The 23673-nt window shown below is 41.9% G+C and overlaps 2 protein-coding genes across 2 annotated transcripts in view; both read left to right on the top strand.

The window, feature by feature from the left end:
* The window catches only part of gab3 (GRB2 associated binding protein 3), a 192046-nt gene that overhangs the window by 30901 nt on the left and 137472 nt on the right, over positions 1 to 23673 (top strand). The window lies entirely within an intron of this gene.
* LOC139344538 (moesin) lies at positions 3934 to 19231 on the top strand. The gene is made up of 13 exons (XM_070982807.1): positions 3934 to 4364; positions 12322 to 12405; positions 12575 to 12670; positions 12799 to 13073; positions 13162 to 13245; positions 13628 to 13774; positions 13902 to 13998; positions 14096 to 14259; positions 14438 to 14568; positions 14664 to 14824; positions 14909 to 15001; positions 16471 to 16701; positions 16813 to 19231. The coding sequence occupies exons 1-13, from the start codon at positions 4353 to 4355 to the stop codon at positions 16975 to 16977; spliced, it is 1740 nt and encodes a 579-aa protein (XP_070838908.1). The 5' UTR covers positions 3934 to 4352; the 3' UTR covers positions 16978 to 19231.

The following is a 23673-nucleotide window of genomic DNA, read 5'->3' as shown; positions in this document are numbered from 1 at the left end:
GTGGATTAAAAGGCAAAATGTTTTCATACAGTATCTCTGAAATAAAAAAGAAAAACATCTGAATCCATCTTGAATTCCATGGAACTTGTACACTTCAGCACAAGTTTGACACAAGCAAGACTTTGTTTCTCACATGACTAATGCCTGAAACCTGCAGTTGTGCAATGGGTTACACAGCACATGCACACTATCTGCTGGTTAAATGCTGTAATGGCTCAGGGTGTGTGTCATTAAGACGCACACAGGACAGGCATGTCCAGACGGACACTAAAGGGGCCTGTTTATGTAAAAATACATCACAGTGAAGAAGAGGCTGCTGCTACTTGTCCCTAACTGACTTCTAACAAAATGCAATATTCCTCTGTGATTATTTTATTTTATTAATATTTATTGATTTAAAACAACACTCGAATCTTTAAGTCCCAAATACTGTTGTCAGTTAATTAAAGCAGCGCCTCTGTTGCAGAGTTAAGGCAGACTGCACAGACTGTGCTGCCATGCACACAGGGATGATGATAAAGGAGGATTGGAGACGTCCTTCTACAAAAGGTCTTCTCTTTGGCCAGCTGAGCCGTTTCGACATGATCAACCTTGACTTTGAAAAATAATTACGCACCATCTTGTCTTTGATTCGCCTGCAGTGAGCAGCTCAGTCAGTGAGTTGAGACTGCGGGAGGTCATCCTGCCCTGGGAGTGTAGGGATGAGTCAACATAGAAAGGCGGTGATGTCTCTGTGCTGTGCTCTCTCTGGGAATATTAAAGCACCAGCTGGTCTCCTGGGACCCCTTCATGGAGTCACTTTCAGAGCTTAAACCAGACCTTGAACAGTCATCGTTTCTGCTTCTACATTGTGCAAGTGTGCATTCAGCATTACGCTACGTTTGCATATATTTTGAGTTGACATTGTTGAAATTAAAACCAAACCTACATCAAGTAGAAATCCTCAAAATGACATGCTTGAAAAAGCTGGACAGATCGGGTCAACTTAATTGGAGAGACATCAAACAAATTCCTTCGCGACTTGGACGCATGTGGTAGGAGCAGAAAAAGCATTAGCTGAGGCTGAAGAGACGCTGAAAGACAACAGGTTAAGACATTAAAAAGAACAAAATACATCATATAGCTGTTTCTTATTTTCAATAGCCTAATAGCTAATAGTCTAGCTTCACTGTTATGCAGCTTTTGCCCAGAGGACTGTTGCACTGAGCAGGATTAGAAAGTCAGTCTGATAAGTGAAAAAAGATTACATTATTTGAATCTGTAAAGCTAAATTTAAATGAGCTATTTGAATACGATTCAGTTATGATTTGCAATTCAGGTTCATGGTAACAAATTACAATTCAGTGATAGCATTTTTAAAGTCATCTGACAAACTTTGCTTTGTGGAACACGCACAGCCACAAACACAGCTGGAGGATGTCTCAACCTCTCCTTAAAAATACCTGGTTTTGTCATAGGGAACACGGCTGGTACAGCGGCCTACTGCTTGGCAGTCGTGTTATCTTAGCTGCCACACCACCACCTCCCGCCGCCTGACGAGAAACTCGGCTCATATACACGTACCAGTAATTTGAACTTTGTCTCTTTGATGCCTATTGTAGAAATGTTGTTACAATCAGTATGAAACATACAAATTGAACATATCTGTGGCTTGCAGAAACATATAATGCCAATATTTTATTCTAGCAACTGGACTGCATGTGAATATACTGAATCTATTGCTCAACCTTAAGGCAAATAGTGGTACAAGTAAAAAGAATAACTAAATTGCAACTTCTCACACACAAAATCCACATCATTTCCTCTTATCATAATGTGGACCATGAACATAGGAATCCAAAGATAAAATATCCCAAACATCCCAGCCACTCAAACAGCTGTATGTGTGACTTCATAAACACAAATAACGCAGGGAGAATGAAAGACAGAGTACAAGGTGTGAGAATAAGAGATGTCAAGAGTGAAGAATGATTGAGAGAATGAAAAATATTTCAAGGAGATGCCGACTTAATGCTTAGTCAGGGAGCGAGAGGAGGGTGAGACTGAGAGGGAGAAAGAATTAGAGGAATGAGACAAGCTGTTGTTTCAATAGATCTACATGAGTAATGTTATTGAGTGAGCTCACCATCTTAAATGAAGTCACACTCAGCGTCCATGAGTCTCCTCAGCAGAGTGGACATCTGTGGACTGACTGTTGCTGCCTTTTTGTTGGTGACTTCATGAGTTTTCTCAGGTAAGACTTTGCTCCGTGCAGCCTTGGTGCCTCTCTCAGGGTTTTCCCCACAAAGCCCCTGAAAAACAGACAGTGAAAAATCAACTTGTGTAAGATTAAGTCCCTAAAAGGAAGCAAATGTCTAGATGTGAAATAGCATAGCATTTCATAGCATTGAAAAGCCAAGATTGTACTTCATGAATTCACTGACAAAATACACCTGTTAACTGAGATATATAGAAATTAAAATGAGCTACTTGTATGGTCTGATTAACTGATTATGAATTAAATAAAATTGCTGTTCACCAAATAATCAGTGAGATGGGATAGATGAAGAACACATCCAGCGTTGTCTGTGTAGTTCAGTTCAATTGTTCATCCCAAAAAAGAAAAAAATACTGCATGATACTGTCACTTGAGATATTTCTGGAGAGTAATTTAACAGGTTTTCTTGTATTTTTATTATTATTATTATATTATAATTTAATACAGTTGAAAACCTGCTGTGAATTGACTGCAATCATCTACAGTGCCGCTAGGGGTCGCTGGGGAAGCAAATTTGTGACTGCAATGATTTGAGCTGCAAAGAAAAGAAGAGGGGCAGCTCTGACCGAGATGACTACAAATTCTGCATCTGGTGTGAGCAGAAAGCTTCAGGCGGAGTTACAGAGCATCGAACATTTATGTCCCTCTCTCTCTCTCTCTCTCTCTCTCTCACACACACACATACACACACCCAGTCTTCACCCTAAAATTTAATGATTTGTATTATAGGGATTTGCGTTTTGTCCCCATAAGCAAGGCGAGTCCCCACAATGTGACTGTGTAAGCAGATTTATGTCCCACACACACAGAAAAATGCACTTTTTGTGGCAAAGAAAACATATTTGGGTTTACTGAGCAGTGGGAAAAAGTATAGTTTGATGAGTCATCGTGATCTAGCTGAAGTCAAGAGGCCCGAGGTCTTGTCTCTCATGATAAACCGGTCTAGACTCTCTGTTATGGTGAGGGCAAACATTTTGTAGCACAGTTTATGTCAGCCTCTGAACATCTGATAGAGGCAAATATGTTTCAATGAGCACTGCAGGATCCAGGATATTAATCCTTTAAAGGTTTCATTCAAGTCACTATACTGTAACTTTACGAAGGAAAAGTGTGAAGTTAACTCAGAGTTTAGGCAAATTATTCTGTTTACCTCTAGTAATTACATTTAAAAAAAAAAAACATGCAGAAACATCTGTCATAATTGAAATCCTCTTTATCTGGATGCATGAGCAATATCGTTGCACTGTCCTTTACATGGTCTCTGTCGGGGCCACCAGGTCTGCACTGAAACAGAAAAGGTGAATTGAATTGAAGGTGAATTGAAAAGGTGAACACAGCCATAATAAGTAAGCTTTTCATGATACATGCAGTACATGATGTACAGCAAGTCCACTGGGTTTAAATCACCATGTCAGAGGTGTTCATTTTAAGTAAATATTAATATATTGTTTAGAAATACAGATTAGACATGTTTACTTAAGATGAAGCAAATGCCAAGAGGTAGAAAAGCCTATGAGTAATTCCTCCATGTAAACCACTTCATAGGATTTTAGGATTATACTGTTGAAAATTAAGGCTTTCATAGTTAATGCACCTCCTGATAAGCCTGCTGATGTACTTGCATATTTCTGCATCCTTCCAACATGCTCACAGCAGTCCTTGTCGGTGAGTCGCCTGTGGATCAGCTGAACTCTGGGGCCGCGCGGACAGAGGCAGCTCACCGCAGCCATGATGATGCGGCTCGTGCGGGCGGAGTCTGCTGGCCTGAACCCTCTCTTTCAGTCTGGCTGGCTGCTGTCCTGTCATCGGCCTGGGTGTGGTTTTTGCAGTCGGGGGTACCGTTAGCAGGAAATCAAGCTCCAGTCCATTTCACTTTAAGGCGAAACAAAGAAAAAAGAGTGTTACGAGCGTCAGGGTGGAAACAGCTCTTCGTACTGAAGCTGAAAGTGACGTTAGCTTCCTCGCGCCGGGAAGCCGTTTGATTAGCGCCGTTCTTCTGATGGGAAAAAGTTTTCTTCTGCTCTCGCTTACTGCTCTGATTTAAGAGGCCCTTTTTCTGTAATAAAACCTGAACCGGACGTAAAAGAACGGAAAGATGCCGAAGACGGTAAGAATGCAAACTGCATTAACGTTATCATGTAAAAACTACCGTCTTTTTGTCTGCCTGTCTCTGTCCATTATCTCTGTAAAATGTCCATTGGGCCGTACTGTTTGACTCCGGTTCTTCACAGTCAGCTTTGAACAGCCATAATTCACTCTGTGTTACTACTTATGTTATTTTTAAATCTTTTACATCCCTCCAGCTCGCTCGAGGATCACTGGGGTACTTTCCGTTAGGTGTGTGCGCGTGCGCGCTCCCGCCTGTTTGTTCATTAAAATTAGCGCCTTTAATCATATCATTCATTTAGGCCTTCGGGCTTTGTGCAACACCCTGTTACGATAGCAAGAAACTTCTCTCCGCCACTGAAGAGCCTGAAATCACATTAGGGGGCTCGGCGTCCAGCGGAAGCCGCTGTGTGGCCTGCAGTAGCAGGCAAGCTAGTCCTCCCAAGGCCTCCTCCTCAATCAGGTCCAACAAGGAGGGATTTGAACTATCATTCAGGCCAAGTGTGTTTTCCAAATCTGAGGCAATAGCTGACTTCAAACAGGGAGGTGGCACAAGGGGAGGCACTGAGAACTATTAGGCCGTGGAGCACTGATAAGGGAAGAGGCCACATTTTTGCTCTGGGCTGCGATATCAAATGAAGAAGCTCCCAAAGCTTAATAGAACTGTCCTGGTGCTGCTGAACAAAGAGAAGCAGGGCCGCACACACTTTAATTCAAATATCAGTACAGTAGACGAAGCTCAATGGCTCACGCCTTCGTCAGAGGCAAACAGAAGTGGAAGTGGTGTCTTAGCCCCCGATGAAAGCTCGAGTTGAGCTTGTTGAGTAAAGGAGACAAAATAGAAAGTGTGAACTGTGCATTCTTCTCCACAGTTTGTCCTGAGCTGTGATTCCCACAGTCTGACAATTAGAGGAATTCATGCTACAGGAGGAATCACTGCTGGTCTGTGTCATGAAGGTGATGCTCAGCACAAAGCTGCTCAGACGGCACAGTGGAGACAGTGTCATTGACTGAACCACTGGTGATTTTTTTTTCTATGTACCTTGTGCATCTCAGCCCTGGGTGCATGATTTAGACTCAGAATTTGCCCCATGATATCAAAACTGTATTATTTTGGGCAGCAGCCTCTAACTCGGCCACTGTGATACTAGGTCATGCTTTCAGTAATTAAATATCAGAGGCTCACTGTAAATACTTTAAATGCATGTATATTTATCACTTGTGAACTCAAGTTCTAAACAGAGATACAAACGGTGCTGGGGGTCCTGTAATGATGTCTGCCAGCACTTCCGCGATATTTTATCCAGCTGTCAGCGAGAAAAAATGTGACAATATCCTGGCATTTAAAGTGTACACTTAAAGAGCCTTCACTACCCTCTCTTTCCCCAAAAAGATTGTATAAGTAATTTATTAACTAGTAAAATTTTGGGGCAGTTAATAACAATGGATTACTATTGATGATTACAGCACAGAAGCTTGTATTTTTTCCATGCAGTTGTTTACTATGCTCCTCATTTGTGTTCCTTCACGTCAGCATCGGTCTTTGTGCCAAATCTCTGCACAGTACAGCTGGGACACTGTTAGCCTCAACAGCACCAGAGTAGTCGTCCATAGAATGTGTAGCAGCTACTGAAGGAACAGCTGGGGGCCTCAAAAGAAGCAGTTTGGCAGCCATGATCGGCTCACAAGCACAGGGAGACTGCAGGGAAAGTGCAGCTGTGTGGGACAGACTTTAGGCTGTACATACTAAAGAGGTGGAGAAGAGGAAACTGGTAGAGGACAGAATAGATGGTCAAGAGGAAGCGGCAGGATTTTCTCAAAATAAACAGGGACAATGAATGATGACCAAAAAGGATTGTTTGACATGTCAGACAATAAGGCTTATGTTCAGTAACAAGCAGCCTCTGAAAAATATAAACTAGGGGCCACCAAGACCAGTTATATTGTCCTCTTTGTGGGGATGCAGCAGATACACCAGACTGCGTGCTGGTGGAGTGTGAAGTCATCCCCTAACAGGATGAATTGTTGCACCTGAGGGACGGCGATATCTGCGATCACATGGTTAAAAATGCAGACCTGGTTTCACAACACGCCATGGTCTATTTCCTTTAATCAAGCTTGTGGCGCCATATGAAGATGCAGAAGACAAAGCGTATGAAAGGAGGAAGCTACAGACACTGATTCAGCAAATGATCCAAAGCTCACTGCGCACAGTGAAAGTCATGGACCCGATTTGTAGTCACGTCCACAGCAGACCAGCTCGGAACGGAAAAGGTTCACAGCGTTCGAAAGCTTTCCCACTAACTGTTTTGATGACCAAGTTTTTGAGATTATTTAGCGTTTTAGTTGACTGTAACAGCCTTCACGAAAGCAGTAACTATTGAGAAACTCTGTCTTCGCCGGACTTCTCTTGGCAGTGCTTCAGTTTCCCAAGGAAGTCTTGTTGTGACTCAAGGTTTCTGCACTTACATCAGTTCCTCTCTGGTAATTTCCTTGCCTGCAGCCTTATATGGACTTTCACATCACGGTCTGGCTGTTCTCCTCCCTGCTTTCCCCTCGCGTGGTCCTCAGATGCCATGCTCCACTTTAGATTGCCTTACAGCAGGGCAGCAAGTCCAGGATTTACTGCAGGTCTGCGTGTGTCAGGTTTTAAAGTGTTAGTGTACATTTCAGCTGTTAGTATAGATTGTTTAGACGTTGCTGTGATGATGACTCATTATCTGCTTTGTTAAAGAAGCACCTCCAGTTAACATAAAATCAGTTTAAATTGGTCATTTTTCTCTCAATCACTAAACAGACACAAAAATTAATACTCTGTTGGGTTTTCTTGCTAAAATCTGACCCAGGGTTGTAACAGAACAACGTGTTTTTCCACTTCACTGATTTTATCGCCGAAGGGCCTGAACAGCAGAAGCAGTCCTCTCTCTTGTTTTCCTACTTGCTGTTTGAACATTAGAACCACTTCATTGTTAGCACAGCGGACCGCCTGCGTGTATTCACAACATAATCACATTAATACCTTTTTTATCCACAGATAGAAACAGAAACACCCTGTTATTATCACACAAAACCTGAGCAGAACTTACCATTTTAGTCCATTCTGTAGAAATCATGACAGATGCAGTTTTCTGGTTGAGGGGACCAAACCTTTAACAAGGGTGGCTATGGAGAAATGGTAAATGGAAAGACCCAGAGGTATGCAAGCAGGGGATTAAATGAGTCCGTAGTGCACATAGCAGAGCAGATTAACAGTGTGCGGAGGCAGCAGTGGTGGACAGAACTTCTGGGAACTTTTTGTCCAAATAGCTGGTTCAATGTTTTCTGTGGAGGTTGTGAGAAAATCAAACTTCTGAAAGTAAGTTCTTTGTTGTTATTCATGTATTTGACTTTCTATATGCACATAGATTGATCCTCTGTCAATTTCTTCAGCTGCTGTTGGAATAAATCATCAAATGTTTTGCATTGGATCTAAGATCCATTGTAGAGATTAGAATAACATTATATTTATACGTTCCAATGACTGCATAAATCATTATTATTTGGCTCTCATTACAACGTTCAAACTGTGTACATAATAAAAAGAGTAGTATAAGCAAATCACCACAGTGAGCATTCGTCAACATAATACTGCACAGTGCAAACAGAGGAGCTGATAGTTTGTATCAGCGGACATCTTGTGCCTGAGTGGGAAATGTGTTCTGCTCTGGATCCGCTGACAGTCCATACTCCTCACAGACCAGCTGGATCTGCTTCAGATGGCTGTGATTATTTGCAGAAAGTGCAAATTAGGATTCATTTCACTTTGGCTAAAAGTTTGAAGTAAATACCCAACTGGCCTGCTAAAATATGGGGCCGGTTTGGATCCACAAGGAGTACAAATCTTTGCTACACACCAGACAAACAGGGCAGCCGGCTAAAGTACGTATGCTAGATTGAACTATGCCAGGAATTGGGTTTATGAAAAGTTGTATTAGGTCTGTAAAAATGTATACTGGAGAACATATTTGGACAAGCATTATTGCCTCCACGTTGCTGCCTGATCTTTTTGTTTGGTCTTCATTTATTTGCATATAGAGCTGTGGCAGTAAAGCAGGATTTGACCTAAAAAGCAGACTTGGCAGACAGAATCAGCAGGGATAAAACAGTCCTTACTTGGTCAGTAGGCTTACAGTTGGCAGCACGATGGCAGGAACAGTTAGCAAACAAATGCAGGGATAAAAAAAGGAGGCAAAGTGTCAACAGAATGAAGAATAGAGCAAGTGCTTCAAAACCAGGGAACATAAAATAGCAGGACTGATGGGGTGATGTGGGACAGGTGTGCAAGTTGGTGACAAGTCAGGGGAACATACACAGTAAACAAGAGATAATAGAGTCAATCAGCAGGATGGAGATGACTGGAGAGGATGAAACAGCAGACTCTACCACAATGGCTGTGCTTGTACTGACATTAGATTCATTTAAGAAAAGCGGTCGTGGGAAAGGGATCTAGAAGACCCTTTACCCTCATGTATACTGTCCCTTGTGTACAGAGAAACCTCATCTTCACCATCCGCCCTCTTCCTGTCACCCGGTTTGCTCTGTTTGACCGTGGGCTTTCTTCAGTATCATGCTAAGAGATGTTCAGCACACAACCACAGGCTAATCTAAATATTCTGACAGACAGGTGGTGGAATTACATCCATTGAAATAAGATTACCCATGTTTTTACTTGCTAAATACTAAATGTTTTGTGTGGCATAGACTCTTTCCTGTTGGCTCTCTGCAGTGCTCCTTATATTATTAGTGTATTGGCTTTAGAGGATATAAGCATGCTTGCTGTCTTGCTCACAAGTCTTTCACATGATTTCCATCGTATTACTGGCTTCAAGCGCTATCACAGCAAGGCTGTTTTCACACTTCATAGTCAGCTTTGCATTACTGTTATCTGTATCCTGTTAAATGCTAAATACTAACTATACATGCCACCTTCCGCCTGACTGCAATGAATCTGACCCTCACTTTCATATGTCTCTAATGTAGATCATGTTTTGTTTTTTTGTTTTTTGCCTCTGATATCCACCGTTTGTCTTTTAGATAAGATGTGAGTCAGGTGGTGGTGGATGTCATTACCATGGTTGCTGTAGTTCCAAGGAGGGATCCATTGTTAAAGACTTGTTGACCTTCGTTGCTGACCCTGTGTGACTGTTGTGGAAGGCGTGACTCAGATGTAGCAACCATCATGTGTATAGTTTCTTTTGGTGTATTTCTTTAAAAGCACGGCTTGCGATGGGATCACGTCATGTCATCCACATACATAAGGATGCTGGCGGTCAATATTTTTGTTCCGTCTTGCTCCTCAGACCACTTAGCGGTATCTTCTTTCTTGTCTTTGGCTTCGATTGGATAGGCTGTGGTTGTGAACAGCACACTGAGATAACACTGGTGGGGGAATTTGAGGGTGGTGACCAAATGCTGGGTTGAGAAGGGTTTCCAGTGAATGTTTTTCCTGTGACTAATCACTTTGTCAAATAAGGATGTTCGTACATACAGTATGTGATGTTTGATCAAAGTGCGTCTCAGTGAAGAAGAAAGTCTGTTTGACTGTACTTACATCACTGAGTCTGCTCTGGGGGCTGTAGCTTTAAATCACCTTTTTTGTGAGATTCAGTCGTTTCACTTCCTCTTTCTGGCAAGGTGACCTGGCATGTTTCCTCGGGTTCACTTTTGGTTTAACTTCTACATTGCTGGACAGGCTTCCTAAAGGTACAATGTGTGAATTCTAGTTTCAGACATTCAAAAAATGAACATTTCTGATGTTATGTCAAAGATGTCCATGTGTTGCGCTGCAGAGGTATCTACTGAAGTTAGCATGCTAACCAGCTAGCCCCAGCCCGTCCTGTCTTGTAATACCACTGTGTGTTCAACAGGTGATAGTCTGATAGTTTTCTTTGCTTCTTTTCGTCTAATGAACAAAGTATACGCACAGAATCTCAAGAAATTAAATATTCTTACACCTATTTTCCTTATTAAACTAAAAATACAACCGTACACTTTCTGAATTCAAGTTTACAAGCTTAATTTCCAGGTTAGCTCGTCGTAAAACACACTTCATTCAAACTTGGCAGAGGTTGGAGCCGCTGTAAATCACCTTGGTGCTGTTTTCCCGTCGGCTGGTTTGAATACTTAGTATTTTTAAATAATAAATCTTAATATACTTTTCTACAAGATAAAGTTAATATATCATATGATTTGGTATCAGTCATTAGCTTTCTGTTGATTAAAAATGATACGCCTGTGCCATGTCACAAAGAATACATTGGTCTGCCAAATCAGAGGCCACTTATACTAACATAAGAGCAGATGAGACCTTTATGATTCCCCTGGGGCCAATAGCGGCAGTAGGACAAAGCTGTCTAAGTAAGGGTAAAGCAAATGAGGATATTAAAAACAACAATGGAAGATCTTCCTTGAAAAAAACGTCACATTACATAGGTCATTCAACAAGCCAGTAGCTTGCTGAAAAATCGAATGATTAAATACAAGATTGACACAGAATTGGTGTTTAGATACGCTTCTAAATGTGTGGCTGGTTAAAAAGTTGAAGAATTTACTTCTTGAGTATGGTTTAGGTGTGATAAAAACAGTTAAGAATAACTCATGGAAACATAGCACGTGGGCCTGAGAGGGCTGTTTTCGAGCATGTGCTAATAATAGCATGTTAAGTTTTTTTGAATTTTGGCCATGAGAGACACACCCTAACCAAGCAGAAAATGTATGCGTGTAGTTCCTTTTTCATGCAACATTAGCCATTCTGAGTCAGGAAATGAAACCGCTTAAGCCCCAGCAGGGTGGTCATGATCTGAACTCTTGTCTGCACCGATGGAAAAAATGTTCACTGAGGTTCACGATTGTCAGATTTAAGAGTGGTATGTCTAGTCAACATCTGTGTCAGAGTTCAGTGTAGGCCCAGATTGTAGGTTTCGCTATGTGATGACAGGAAGTGACCAGAAAGGCAAGTGTCCTGAGCAGTAAATGGGGTCCTGCTGACATAAATAGGAAAGAACGCAACTCTAATCAGCCCCGCAACTGGGATATAATGCATACCATTGTTGTTCAGGGCAGGCGTGGGCCTCAGCCTGCACAGTTATTTCCCAGTAGTCATGAATGCTGCTGTTTTCGTCATCTCTAAGAGGACAGGGAGAATGAGAAATGCCTACATGGTCAGTTTACAAAGTCCAGCGACCTTAGTGAGGGGGAGTTTAAGGTTAAGTAAATATATTCAACTTTTGACACATCATTTTGCAGCACACAAACATTTCAAGTCACTTAAATGAAGAGTGCCTCAATAGCCAGCTGCAACAAAGCGTGTTACCTGAAGAGTATTAAACCCATTTCACACAGTCTGATCATGTTGCGGCAGATAGCTTAGCAGAAAGCGGACAGGTTGCTTGATACATGACAGGATGTAGGCGACTCTCACGAGAGCTCAGTGTTTCGCAGCGGTGCCTCACAGGGCCCGGCTACCAGAGGATGTGGTTACTTCCTGTAGATAAGTTCTGTACTGAGACAGAGCCAGATTGGCATGTTTGCAGTACACAGTGTGGGAGATATGAGGGAGGAGATGATCTTTTGTGCACCTTTGCTGTTTGTGCACAGCCAGGTTTATTCAAAACCTCCCCAACAGTTTAATATCAGCTGATAAACTGCTATATGTAGAGTTATATGTCATTATATCATCTTTTATTTTCTCTTGTGGCACAAGTTTTTTTTTAATAGTACCACATTTGGTAACTTGACGTTAAAAAAAGTAGTTTTCTGATCTTGCCAAAATAATAATGAAGCTCTCTTTTTGAAAGAAACTGAAGGTTCATTTTGTCACAGTTATATATGAGAGATGCATTCACTGTATCCAAAATGGTGTCTATGTTGATTCAGTTTAAAAAAAATCGCTCATTCTTCCAACTTGCTCTCTTCCTCAGATTAGTGTAAGAGTCACCACGATGGATGCTGAGCTGGAGTTCGCCATTCAGCCAAATACAACAGGGAAGCAACTCTTTGACCAGGTATGAGAAACTAATCAGTGTCACACGCTTCACGAAACCTTTGAATCAAACTTAATTAGACACGTTCGGTGTAACAACGTACGAAACAAACAACAAGCGTAGCACAATCAAACAGCAAATAGCATCCTTTGGTAGCACGTTGATCACACTTTTGCTTTATGTTTTTAAGGTTGTGAAGACCATTGGGCTCCGGGAGGTTTGGTACTTTGGACTCCAGTACCAGGACACGAAGGGTTTCTCCACATGGCTCAAGCTCAACAAGAAGGTGAGGTCGAAGGTTTGCTCACAACAATGCTTTGCCCTTCTTTGTTAAGACTGAACTACTCTGTTGAACCCAAGTCTGTTTATAGAAGTATAACCTCTACCCCTCACCCGTGTCACGTTTTATTTTAGGTGACAGCCCAGGATGTGAGGAAGGAAAGCCCGCTGCTGTTTAAGTTCCGTGCCAAGTTCTACCCCGAGGATGTGTCGGAGGAGTTAATCCAGGACGCCACACAGCGGCTGTTCTTCCTGCAGGTGAAGGAGGGAATCTTAAATGACGACATCTACTGTCCTCCAGAGACAGCAGTGCTGCTGGCCTCCTACGCCGTGCAGGCCAAGTACGGCGACTACAACAAGGAAGTTCACACACCAGGATATCTGTCCAGTGAACAGCTGCTCCCTCAGAGGTAAAAGAGCTTTCAACCCCATAGGTGTGTTTGTATGAGCCATGTGTATCTGTATGACTTCTGACACTCAGATGTCTCATGCTCTCAGAGTTCTGGACCAGCACAAACTCAACAAGGACCAGTGGGAGGAGAGGATTCAAGTGTGGCACGAAGAACACAAGGGCATGATGAGGTAACCCCTGACACACACTTGAAGAAGAGAAACGTCTTCGCCAACACTTTTCACACTTTAACCCCAAAAGACTGACTGAAGTGTGTGGATTTGAGAGATTATTGAACCACAGAAGTACCTGATTCGACTGAGTGGAGACTGTTAAACTTAGTCTCTTCTCCTCAGTCACAATATCGGTCTTTGGAGGTTTCAGTCAGCATTGTCTTCCTTGGTTGCTTTAGCATTGTTGCTGTATGTTCAACACATCCTTGGAGTCAGTGTGGTCTGATTCGGTCTGTGTGCTGGTCAGGCAGAGTTCACACCAGCCTGTGCTTCCAGCAGTTCAGGCTTTTATACTTGTCCTCTGAAGCATTAGTTAAAGACACGTCTTTTTTGTCCACAGAGAGGAATCCATGATGGAGTATCTGAAGATCGCTCAAGACCTCGAGATGTACGGAGTCAACTACTTCAGCATCAAGAATAAGAAAGGAACAGAACTGTGGTTGGGAGTGGACGCTTTGGGGCTCAACATTTACGAGCAGAATGACAAGTAAGTGATTCCACAACACTGCAATGACTGACATTGTCATATGTTCACCATAATTGGGGTTTATTATCATCACCAGTACTAATAATGCGTGACCAGTAAGTTTTTGTTTTTACATTGTCTTCAACAGAATGACGCCCAAAATTGGATTTCCTTGGAGTGAAATCAGGAACATTTCCTTCAATGACAAGAAGTTTGTCATTAAACCAATTGACAAGAAAGCACCTGTATGTTAACTCTGACTAACAGACATTTTTTAAATAATTAATAAATCATCTGCCCATGTATTGCTCCTAATAACAGTCCCCAATGTTGCTGTTTTAGGACTTTGTATTCTACGCTCCAAGACTGCGCATCAACAAGCGCATTCTGGCTCTGTGCATGGGCAACCATGAGCTGTACATGCGCCGCCGCAAACCTGACACCATCGAAGTGCAGCAGATGAAGGCTCAGGCTCGAGAGGAGAAGAACCACAAGAAGATGGAGAGGTAAGAGTCACAAGCTGATGTCAGAGAAATGCATGTAGATTTGATCACGCTGTGTGACTTCTGATTGAAATCAGTTCGTGAAAAACATATCATGCAACAAGAGGGTCAGGTTTGTCATGTAGAAAGTGGTATAACAGGATAATCCATACATCCTGTGTCTTTTTTCTGTTTCCATTAGAGCTCTGCTGGAGAATGAAAAGAGGAAAAGAGAAGTTGCAGAAAAGGAAAAGGAAAAGATTGAAAGGGAAAAGGAGGAATTAATGGAGAGATTAAAGCAGATTGAGGAGCAGACAAAGAAAGCCCAACAAGGTGGGTGACCCGTCAGTATTCAAGGAAAGCTTGTCGTTGTGCTGTACTAAATGGAGACGCTAACCTGTTGTGTGTGTGACTGTGTGTCTGCACAGAGCTGGAGGATCAAACGCAGAGGGCTCTGGAGCTGGAGCTGGAGAGGAAGAGAGCTCAGGAGGAGGCTGAACGCCTGGAGTCTGAGCTGAGGGGTGCTGAGGAGTCCAAGGTGGCACTGCTGCAACAGTCTGAGAACCAGATGAAGAACCAGGAGCACCTGGTCAGTCGTCAGTCGAATCATAAGCACTGAAACCAGAAAACAAAACAGTTCGATGGCTGACAAACTGTGTGTCGTCCTTTTTAGGCAACAGAGTTGGCCGAACTGACTTCGAAGATTTCCCTCCTGGAGGATGCCAAGAAGAAGAAGGAAGATGAGGCGATGCAGTGGCAACAAAAAGTATGATCTGCGCTGCTCCCTCTTTATAGTAACCCAATGGTCTTCTTCCTTTGATTGCAGAGGACAGTTAGACTCATGGACATTTTTCTCAACATGTAGAAAGTAGTGATTTTCTCATGAATGCTGAGGTGAACTCACTGTTTTATTCTTTGGGACGTCATATGACGACATAAATACAAGTCAGTGGCACCTGTGTGTTACGATCAGCTATACTGGCATTCAAACTGAGCTTAATGATCGAGCCCGTCCTCAGACATCATTTCTGTATGATCACACAGCCGCTCCCTTGTGACAGAGCAAGGACAGACATTCCTGAGGTCTTGTTGTTGTGTGTTTTTTTTTGGGGGGGGAGGGGTGAAAGCTCACAGCTTGACTCATGTCTTTTTTGGTAAAAGCCATGTGTGCCAGCCCGGCCCCTTCAGTTTTATAGGCAGCTGTGACTCATGCTGTTTGTGGTGGTGACGGCTGTCTTCGTGTGAAGGAAATCCTGTTTAACTCTTCTGCACCATTATGATATTGCTGCTGTGTTAAGTGGTGGTTTCCATGTTGTGCATTTTTTGGCAGACATTCAGTTGAAACTCCAGTCTTACTCATAATTGGCGCTTATCCCGTGTGGCTTATGCTGTCTTTATTGTTGAAATGTCTTTACCCTGACTGTATGTATTGAAGAAATGAAGTAGTAGAGACAATAAACAGGGAAACGAGGCAGAGAAAACACAGCTGAGGGGAGATAAAACAATGCTCAGTCTCAGTGGAACATCGGTTCTTCTTTCACTTTCTCTTCCTAAGATACTTAAAATCTTTGTCTGTTTTGTAGCACATGTTGTCCTCTAATGCTGAATGGCTGAAGTGCATTGTTAGTGTGTGTAATCCATTGTTTAAATTCATTAATATAATAATATTTAGCCAGCAGGGTAGAGATGAAATGATGAGTCAATTAATCTGTTGACCGATGAGTCACAGTTTTTCTCCTCTGGCACCACCATGAGGTGAACATATTTGGCTTTCGGTGAAATGTCTCGACAGCTGTTTGATGGATTGCCTTGTTATCTGGTACAGACATTCATATTCCCCGCAGGATGGATCATAATAACTTTTCGTCTACTGCCATCATCAGGTCAAAGTTTCAGTTAGTCCAGTGATTTAATTTAGAACCAAATCCCTGAAAAACTAATGATGTTCCCATGAGCCTCATCCTGTCTTTCTTTTTAGTGCTTATTAGCAAATGTTAGAATGTCCTAAGTTAAGATGGTAAACGTTACACCATTACACATTACATTAACTGCTGACATTAGCATTCAGCACAGCCTTTCAGAGCTGCTAGCATGGCTTTTGACTTGTGTTTGGTTAGTAGAACTCTTTCCATCCATTGAATCTCTGTCTGCTCATCTTAACAAGGATGTAGTTGAAATTGTAGCGCGCCTTGTAAACGTAATGCATCATCTTATTGGTGTTGTGTGTTCACTCAGGCGACCACGGTGCAGGAGGACCTGGAGAAGGCCAAAGAAGAGCTCAAAAACAAAGTGATGTCAGCTCACGTTCAGGAGCCCCTCAACGCGGAGAACGAGCACGACGAGAACGACGAGAGCAGCGCCGAGGCCAGCGCCGAGTTCACCGCTGCCGCCACGTACAAGGACCGCAGCGAAGAGGAGCGCATGACCGAGGCTGAGAAGAACGAACGTCTGCAGAAACATCTACTTGTAAGTCCTCACTCACAGCTCATACATGAGATGAATCTGATCTGCTAGTAAATTACTGGACTGATAGTTTTTTGTCTAGGATAACTAACGCTGCGATGACTGTGTTTCCAGGCTTTGAGCTCAGAGTTGGCCAACGCTCGTGATGAGAGCAAGAAAACGGTGAATGACATGATCCACGCGGAGAACATGCGAGCGGGGCGAGACAAGTACAAGACCCTCAGACAGATCCGGTCAGGAAACACCAAACAGCGCATCGATGAGTTCGAATGCATGTGATGTCTGCACCCACCAGTGCCAAAGCCCACACAGCTGGGCCCTTCTGCCTGGACTGCAGTCCTGCCTCACTCCAGCTGTTTGCTCTGTACCCAAATAAATCAGATCCACAACACGACGCGGTTGCACAAGCACAGCACAATGTACAAATATGGATCTGGAAAACTCCATTTGTTATCATACCTAACTTTGAATTTAGGCAAGTCACTGGTTGAAAAGGGACATACTGTATTTTATTAGTTCATTCCTCTCCAGGGGTTTATGTAGCATATTAGTGGGCTCCCGCCTCATTTCATGACACATTGAGTCAGCATTTTTAATTTCTTTGTATGTTTTTTTGGAACATTTTTGGACCACAATTTTAAAATAAAAGGCTCAGAGACCAATCTAAATTCCACTTTGCCTGTAGACATATTTCTAAAGTACACACACAACGCTTTTCCACAGCGAGCAGTAATATTTCTCCAATGATCCGTCGCCTGTAGTTTGATACCGCAGGCTCTGTAACCTCTGAGAGCAAAAACATTTACTATGATCCTGTGTCTGTGTGGAGCATTAGCAGAGCAGTATTATTTTCTGTACATTCACAATTTATTTGCTTTTTATTTGAATGCAGCTGTTACAAATCAAACAGTATTTACACCTCGCTGACAAGGTGACATGATCAGTTTCATTTTTTACAGTTTTTACATTTCTGAACACCTTCAAGTCAGTTTGTAACTACAAGGCTTCAATGTAAACTTTGCTGTTAAGCCTCAAGCAGGTGAATTTCCTCTTAAATCAACATAGAGCAATCCTGAAGTGTAGACAAAATGAACGTATGGGACGTAATCTTGAATCCTGTAAACCAAAACTGGTGTCTGAAAGGCATTTTAATAAGAAGCTGGAAGTATTTTAGCCGACATACATAGTGTGAATCAGTGTCATCAGTTCAGTTCAGCATTCACAAACTGATTGGACATTCGAAGTTGGGTTTCCTGTTCCTTTAAGAGTTTTATTCCTCTGCTTCTAAGTTTCAGTGAGAACGTTGCTCTTTTTCTTGCATTGATACAGCCGGCGCAGCGTAAGGAATTACACTGTAACTGTCACGTGTCAAGTTGCCTTTTGTCTGTGAACAAATGCCAGAAAAGTCGTCTGTAAAGGTAAAAGTTGTAGTTTAATCTTAAATGCTATGTTTTCTTCGCAGAAGAAGACTTTTTCCCCCACAGAATCTTCACAGAATTTGATGCATGAAGGTCAACAGCTTCATTAAACATGCACTGGAAAACCACAGCTTACCTTTGCAAAATGAGTCACCACAGACGCACTGTCCTCCATGGGCGCCATTTCCAATGCATGCATTTTTTGATATACTGTGTGTATTTAATGACATTTGTGTATTTTGTAATTTGGATTTTTCAGATGTGATAAAATTGTGTACGGTGAAAGATAGACACCACTTAGGATATTTTTGTATTATAAAGGCTAGAAGTACTCGTCAAAGATGACAGAAAACAGTGTTTTGTCGTAAACTGATTGAGCAGCTTGCTGCTGTCATAGCAACCTGATGGAACAAGCAATAACCCGAAGCCTGTGATCGACGCTACAGGAGGGTCTCCTCGTGTTTTCTTGTTAAAAGCAGGCAGTGTATCATGACTGGGCATTTTCAACCAGGCCAAAACATTTTGCGTTAGAATCAGCATGATGTAGGACCGCGTGCCATTTTCCCGCTCAGACACGCAAAGGGTTTTGCTTGTTCTCAGATATTTAGACATTAGTGTTTCAAAGATTTATTTACACTATTTTGCAAGTTCAAAGTGAATGTATTTTAGTGCTAAATACTTCTTTTTATTTTATTTTGACTTCTCTTGTTGAATGAATATTTGGCATTTGTACCATGATGCATTTTGTACACAGTAGTCTCGCCCGTCTCTGCGTGTTGTTCTTGCATCTGCCATGAAAGCTAAAAAATGCAGTTGTCGCTATTTTGGATACCTTTCCATGCCTTTGACAATAACTTTTATAATGCTGCACTGTATGTTCTACCTGAAGCACCGTGTATTGACAGCCTTCTTTTGAGAATCAAGTGTCGTTTGGACTCGCATCATTATGTGTGAAAGAAATTTATGAAAAGATGCTACTCAATATTTTGTCTTGAATCAGAAGGAAGTGAAACCTAATTAATATTGTAAATTGACAGTGCCTTGGCCAGGTTTTTCATCAGATCTTGCTGCTTCAAGTCTTCCTTTCACCAATGAATAAAAGTCAAATTAAACTATTTTCTTCTCTTTTCAGTTTTCTGCATTTTGAAACACTTATTGTTGCTACCATTTATGATAACTGAAGTATAAATCCAGTTTCATTTGTCACATCTCATAAGAATCCTCTTTAAGTTTACCTTGACATACATTCATTTAATTAGTTGCGTACATTGACTCATCAGATCTTCTTTTGGCCCCATGGTTTACAAGCTTTAATCCAAATTAACAGTGCACCTGCTCTGACTAGTTGCAGTCTTGCGATGAGCCACAAGGTGGCAGTTTACCCTCAGTCTGTAGTGAGGGTGACATGGTAATGATTTCAAAGTGGTTCAGTTTATTCACACCAATGAACATTTGGACTGTGATACTTGGATTGTCATAAACACAGTAAGAAAACATGACTGCACAGCATATGCGTATTGAAAACTGTTCAGCAGGTTATTTTTCTGCAAGCAATTTCAAATGGTGAAAAGCATGCACTTAAATATCTCCCAGAGTTGATTTTTCTCTCTCGCAAAAAAGACTGAAATGCCTCAAATTTGTTGCATTTATGAAATTCTGCTTGGAGCAGAACAACACAGTAACAAAACAAGTGACTGACAGGCAAGCAGATAAGAAACTGTTTGATTTGCAATTTGAAACCTGTGATTCTGGGTGCTGTGGCAGACAGCTTCTGTCTTTTCTATTTAAATAGCAGCACGTTTCCACAGCCACAAGCTCCTGTCACAGCTCATACCCCTTTTAGAAGATTGTGTCTGTAGCATGTTAAATGAAAAGTAGCATATCATCTTTTTTTTTTAGCAGTATATAGATGACACTTCCCTTTTCTGCGCATGGTAGAAAATAAATATTATACATCATCATTAATTCAATCAGTCCTGGAAACTAACAACATTTTTCACCAATAAGTCTGAAGAATTTCAGCTATTTTTGCTACAGGAAATTCAGTTACTTCTTGTTGAACAAATTGATGAAAATCAACCATCTCTTTCTCAACACCAAAGGGAGGTGGTGTTTTTTCATCTCCCACTTCCCCTATATATGTGGTATTAGTGGCCTGAAAATGGTGTTGAAATGGTTCACACTCTGAACTGCCACTTAGAGATAAGCTGCCATGAGACTGCTGTATGAACAGAACTCACACTTCAGTGTTTCACGTGCAGTACAATGAGAGACGGGACCACTGTAAATGGCTTTCTCTGCTTCAGTCTTCTTCAGGTTGTCAGATGGGAAGTCTTCTCTATTGTTGTACATACTACTAAACCAGGGTTTGGTCTAATGACTGGATTTTTGTAATCCCTTCACAGCACAAAAAGGCACAAAACTGTGCAGATTGGGACGAAGCAAAAAGTGTTCATTAGCAGATTATATACTTTATTATATACACTTTCCAGGAGCATTCACTTCACTTTCCAGGTGTAGGTGGATGCATAGGGGTGGTGCATATTAACTACATCAGTCACAGGATGCTATGTGTTGTGGACGTTAGCATTTAGTGAAGATGGCTTGTATGCAGAGCTGTATCAGGCTGCTGGTGCCTTCCTGATTGGCTGGGAGTATCTGGACAAGAATCATTGTAAAGTTGGGCTTCACTGATGAGGTGGAGAATGACGATGCATCTTACAGTAGTTGCTTCCCATGCTGCACTCATCACTATAGTCATGGTGGGAGATCACGTTCTGCTTAGGCCTTTTTAAGCTTCTCCAGGCTGTTGTTTCCCCTGTGCCTGTGGCCTGGATGTTTCCTCGCCTGCATGCTGCTTGCACATAGGTTTGTGGAGCATTTTGATTAGGCTGGTACATGCAGGTGCAGTGAAACAGCTGAGCATCCACCCTGTCATCCACTCTGAACAGGTGAATTACAGGATATTCCAGTTTAAGGGACTTTGTGCATTAAGGAAACTGAACATACGGTACAGTTGTAGCAGCAGAGGGAAGTCCAGAGGGTGATTCATGATGCACTGGTCCAAAGTAACATGAGGAAGTTACACAGCACTGTGCTTACTACATTTGAGTCACTGTAACAAAAAAAAGTGGTTAATGCCGATAAAAGTATGCCAATAAAAAGAATCAGTTCTAACTTTTGAGTGTCCGTTTGGATTTTAGGAGTCCAGACGTTATGTATTCATTGCAAGGACTGAGCTCTGGTTACGTAAGCTGAAAGGAAGCTGTTGGGCGCTCTGGGCCAAAGTAAAGCGATGTCCCAGGCCAAACGGGAGGACTTTTGGAACAGGTGGTTGTCCTTTTCTTTGCCCTGATCCTTGTAGATTTGGGGGGAACTGACAGATAGACCATCAGTCAGTGGTATAGACTAAACACTGATGCTTGTCCTTGAGGCAGGACACAGCAGATGACGGCCAGTGATGGCTAGTAGCACAGAAGGAGACATGTTCCAAAATTAGAGGAAAGTACTGCTGACATTGTCATTAATGGAGATACTGTATACAGTGTGATAGCAATAAAGCAGACCATGGTGCTTGATTTGAGCTCATAGTTTTAACATCATTCTTAGGAGAAAGCATAAAATACCATCTATTCTCTGCACTGACTGACCTGAAATTGTCAATAATTAAATATATATTCTAACCCTCCATACACACAGTTCCATAAGCATGTTTCTGAACACAACAGTAAGAATGCATAAATGCCACAAAAGGCAAAACTGTCTCATACGTCTCAGCAAACCATTATCTCAAAAGCTGTGAGCCATGAAAGCCTTCAGCAGCGTTTCACAACCATGACATGTTGACACTTTATTTCCACATATTTCCTGAGAGCTAGCTTTGCAGTTATCTTCCTTGTTTTGACTTCCTCTTTGCGGTGCTGAAGCTCAATGGTCAAACGAACTGTCTTGTGCACGGTGTCATCACTGTGAACTCCTGTGAGCATTCCACTCGGTCTCATCGGCCTCAGCATCAGCAGATCTGAACGCTCAGGTAACAGATTGGTCTTTCATTTCTAAAATGTTGTGTGCAGCAACCTGTATGTTTATGTAAAAAGGGAAGTGTTTGCATGTTGTTTGGTCTTTGATAATGTTTGGGTGGAGTGCTACATGTGTCTTGTTCATTTGTTCTTCAGAGCCATCTTTTGAATTTCCAGGATCAGGCCCCCCACTTAGTGTATTTGACAAGCTGAGTTTGACACTCTGTATCAGTGAGTGTCAGTTTGTCAAATACCCCAAGTGAGGTGTCACTTGTCTACAGTTTTAACCCTTGCTGGGTTACTCCACAGCCAGAGCAGCCAACTCCACAGAGCGATCTACCCAGCTCCAAATGCTTTTCTTGTGAAACCTCTGAGGACACGGTGCGTTTAGAGTCATAATGATGAAGACAGATAAATGCTCAGTCACTGTATCATCTGTTCAACTGTAAGTTATTTGATAATCATATGCAATGTATGTGAATCAGCAGAGTTTTCATGGACATGTTTTAATAAAAGAGAGGTATGTGCGTATGTTTACTGATTAAAAAAATGGCCTATCTCTTTGAAGGCAGTTTGCTTTTCAGTCTTTTTATTTCTACGCTGACAGCACATCTCAGCCAAAGATGCCACGTTGTTATCTTCAGGACAGGTAAGGCTGCTCTGATTCCATCATTTGCTACGTTCTTGGATGATTTCTCTGTTTTATTTTGACCCTATTTGCATTCAGAGGCTTATAGAGGTTCAAATTAAGTTTTGAAAAGTCAAACTGCATGAGAACAACCTAAATGTGAGGGCTGAGTGTCATATACAACGATCTGTTGCCAGTGATGCAAATGAGCAATAAATCAAAAAGCATGCCAAATGTATCTTCTCATATTATATGCATTCGCATACATGTCTCGTGCTGGAGCAATATGATCAGTTTGCTCTTAAACAAAGACTAAAGGGATCACTAGTCTGCACATCTGTAAACCTTTTAGGTCTATGCCTCATTCCTCCCATGTAGTAAAACTGCTTTGTTTAGCCTTGATGAGTGTCCTCTCTCTGCCCATGTGTGGGACCACCTGTCTCTTCAATTTCACAAGTGAAAGTCAGACTCTGACTCAGACTCGACGTGCAGAGGGGAAGAGAATAGCCCAATAAAACGTGCTGTGACCCCAGAGCCTCCCATGTCCTTGTGTGCCCTCTGAATCTTCTGAGTAATTTATGTGTGATAACTTTCAAGCTTTCTTTATTGATACTTATTGAAAACAAGCATAAGCATAATGGTTTTGGCTCCTCGACACTGCAGCAGTAGTAACAATAAAACTAACAATCAGGCATTGAAATGATGCTTAAAAGTACAATAAAATGCAAGTATTGGATAAAAATAATGAAAAGAAAAGTAACGTGTGGTTAAATGTGCAAGGTGCTATGTGTGTCTGAGGGTGCAAATGTTTATATGTGTATGCGGTTGTTGTATGAGTCACAGACAGACAGGCTACAGGCCTTCAGTGTTCTTTGTTCACAAGTCTGGTTGCCTCGTGGAAAAAGCTGTT

Source organism: Chaetodon trifascialis, chromosome 16, assembly GCF_039877785.1.
Source record: "Chaetodon trifascialis isolate fChaTrf1 chromosome 16, fChaTrf1.hap1, whole genome shotgun sequence".
NCBI classification, from domain to species: domain Eukaryota; kingdom Metazoa; phylum Chordata; class Actinopteri; order Chaetodontiformes; family Chaetodontidae; genus Chaetodon; species Chaetodon trifascialis.
The sequence above is the reverse complement of the archived record's forward strand: the minus strand, read 5'-3'. Positions and strand labels throughout refer to the sequence as shown.

Coding starts and splice junctions, on each gene's coding strand:
- LOC139344538 (XM_070982807.1), top strand. Junction 13,246..13,627: donor GAACACAAGGGCATGATGAG/GTAACCCCTGAC, acceptor TTTTGTCCACAG/AGAGGAATCCATGATGGAGT. Junction 13,775..13,901: donor ATTTACGAGCAGAATGACAA/GTAAGTGATTCC, acceptor TGTCTTCAACAG/AATGACGCCCAAAATTGGAT.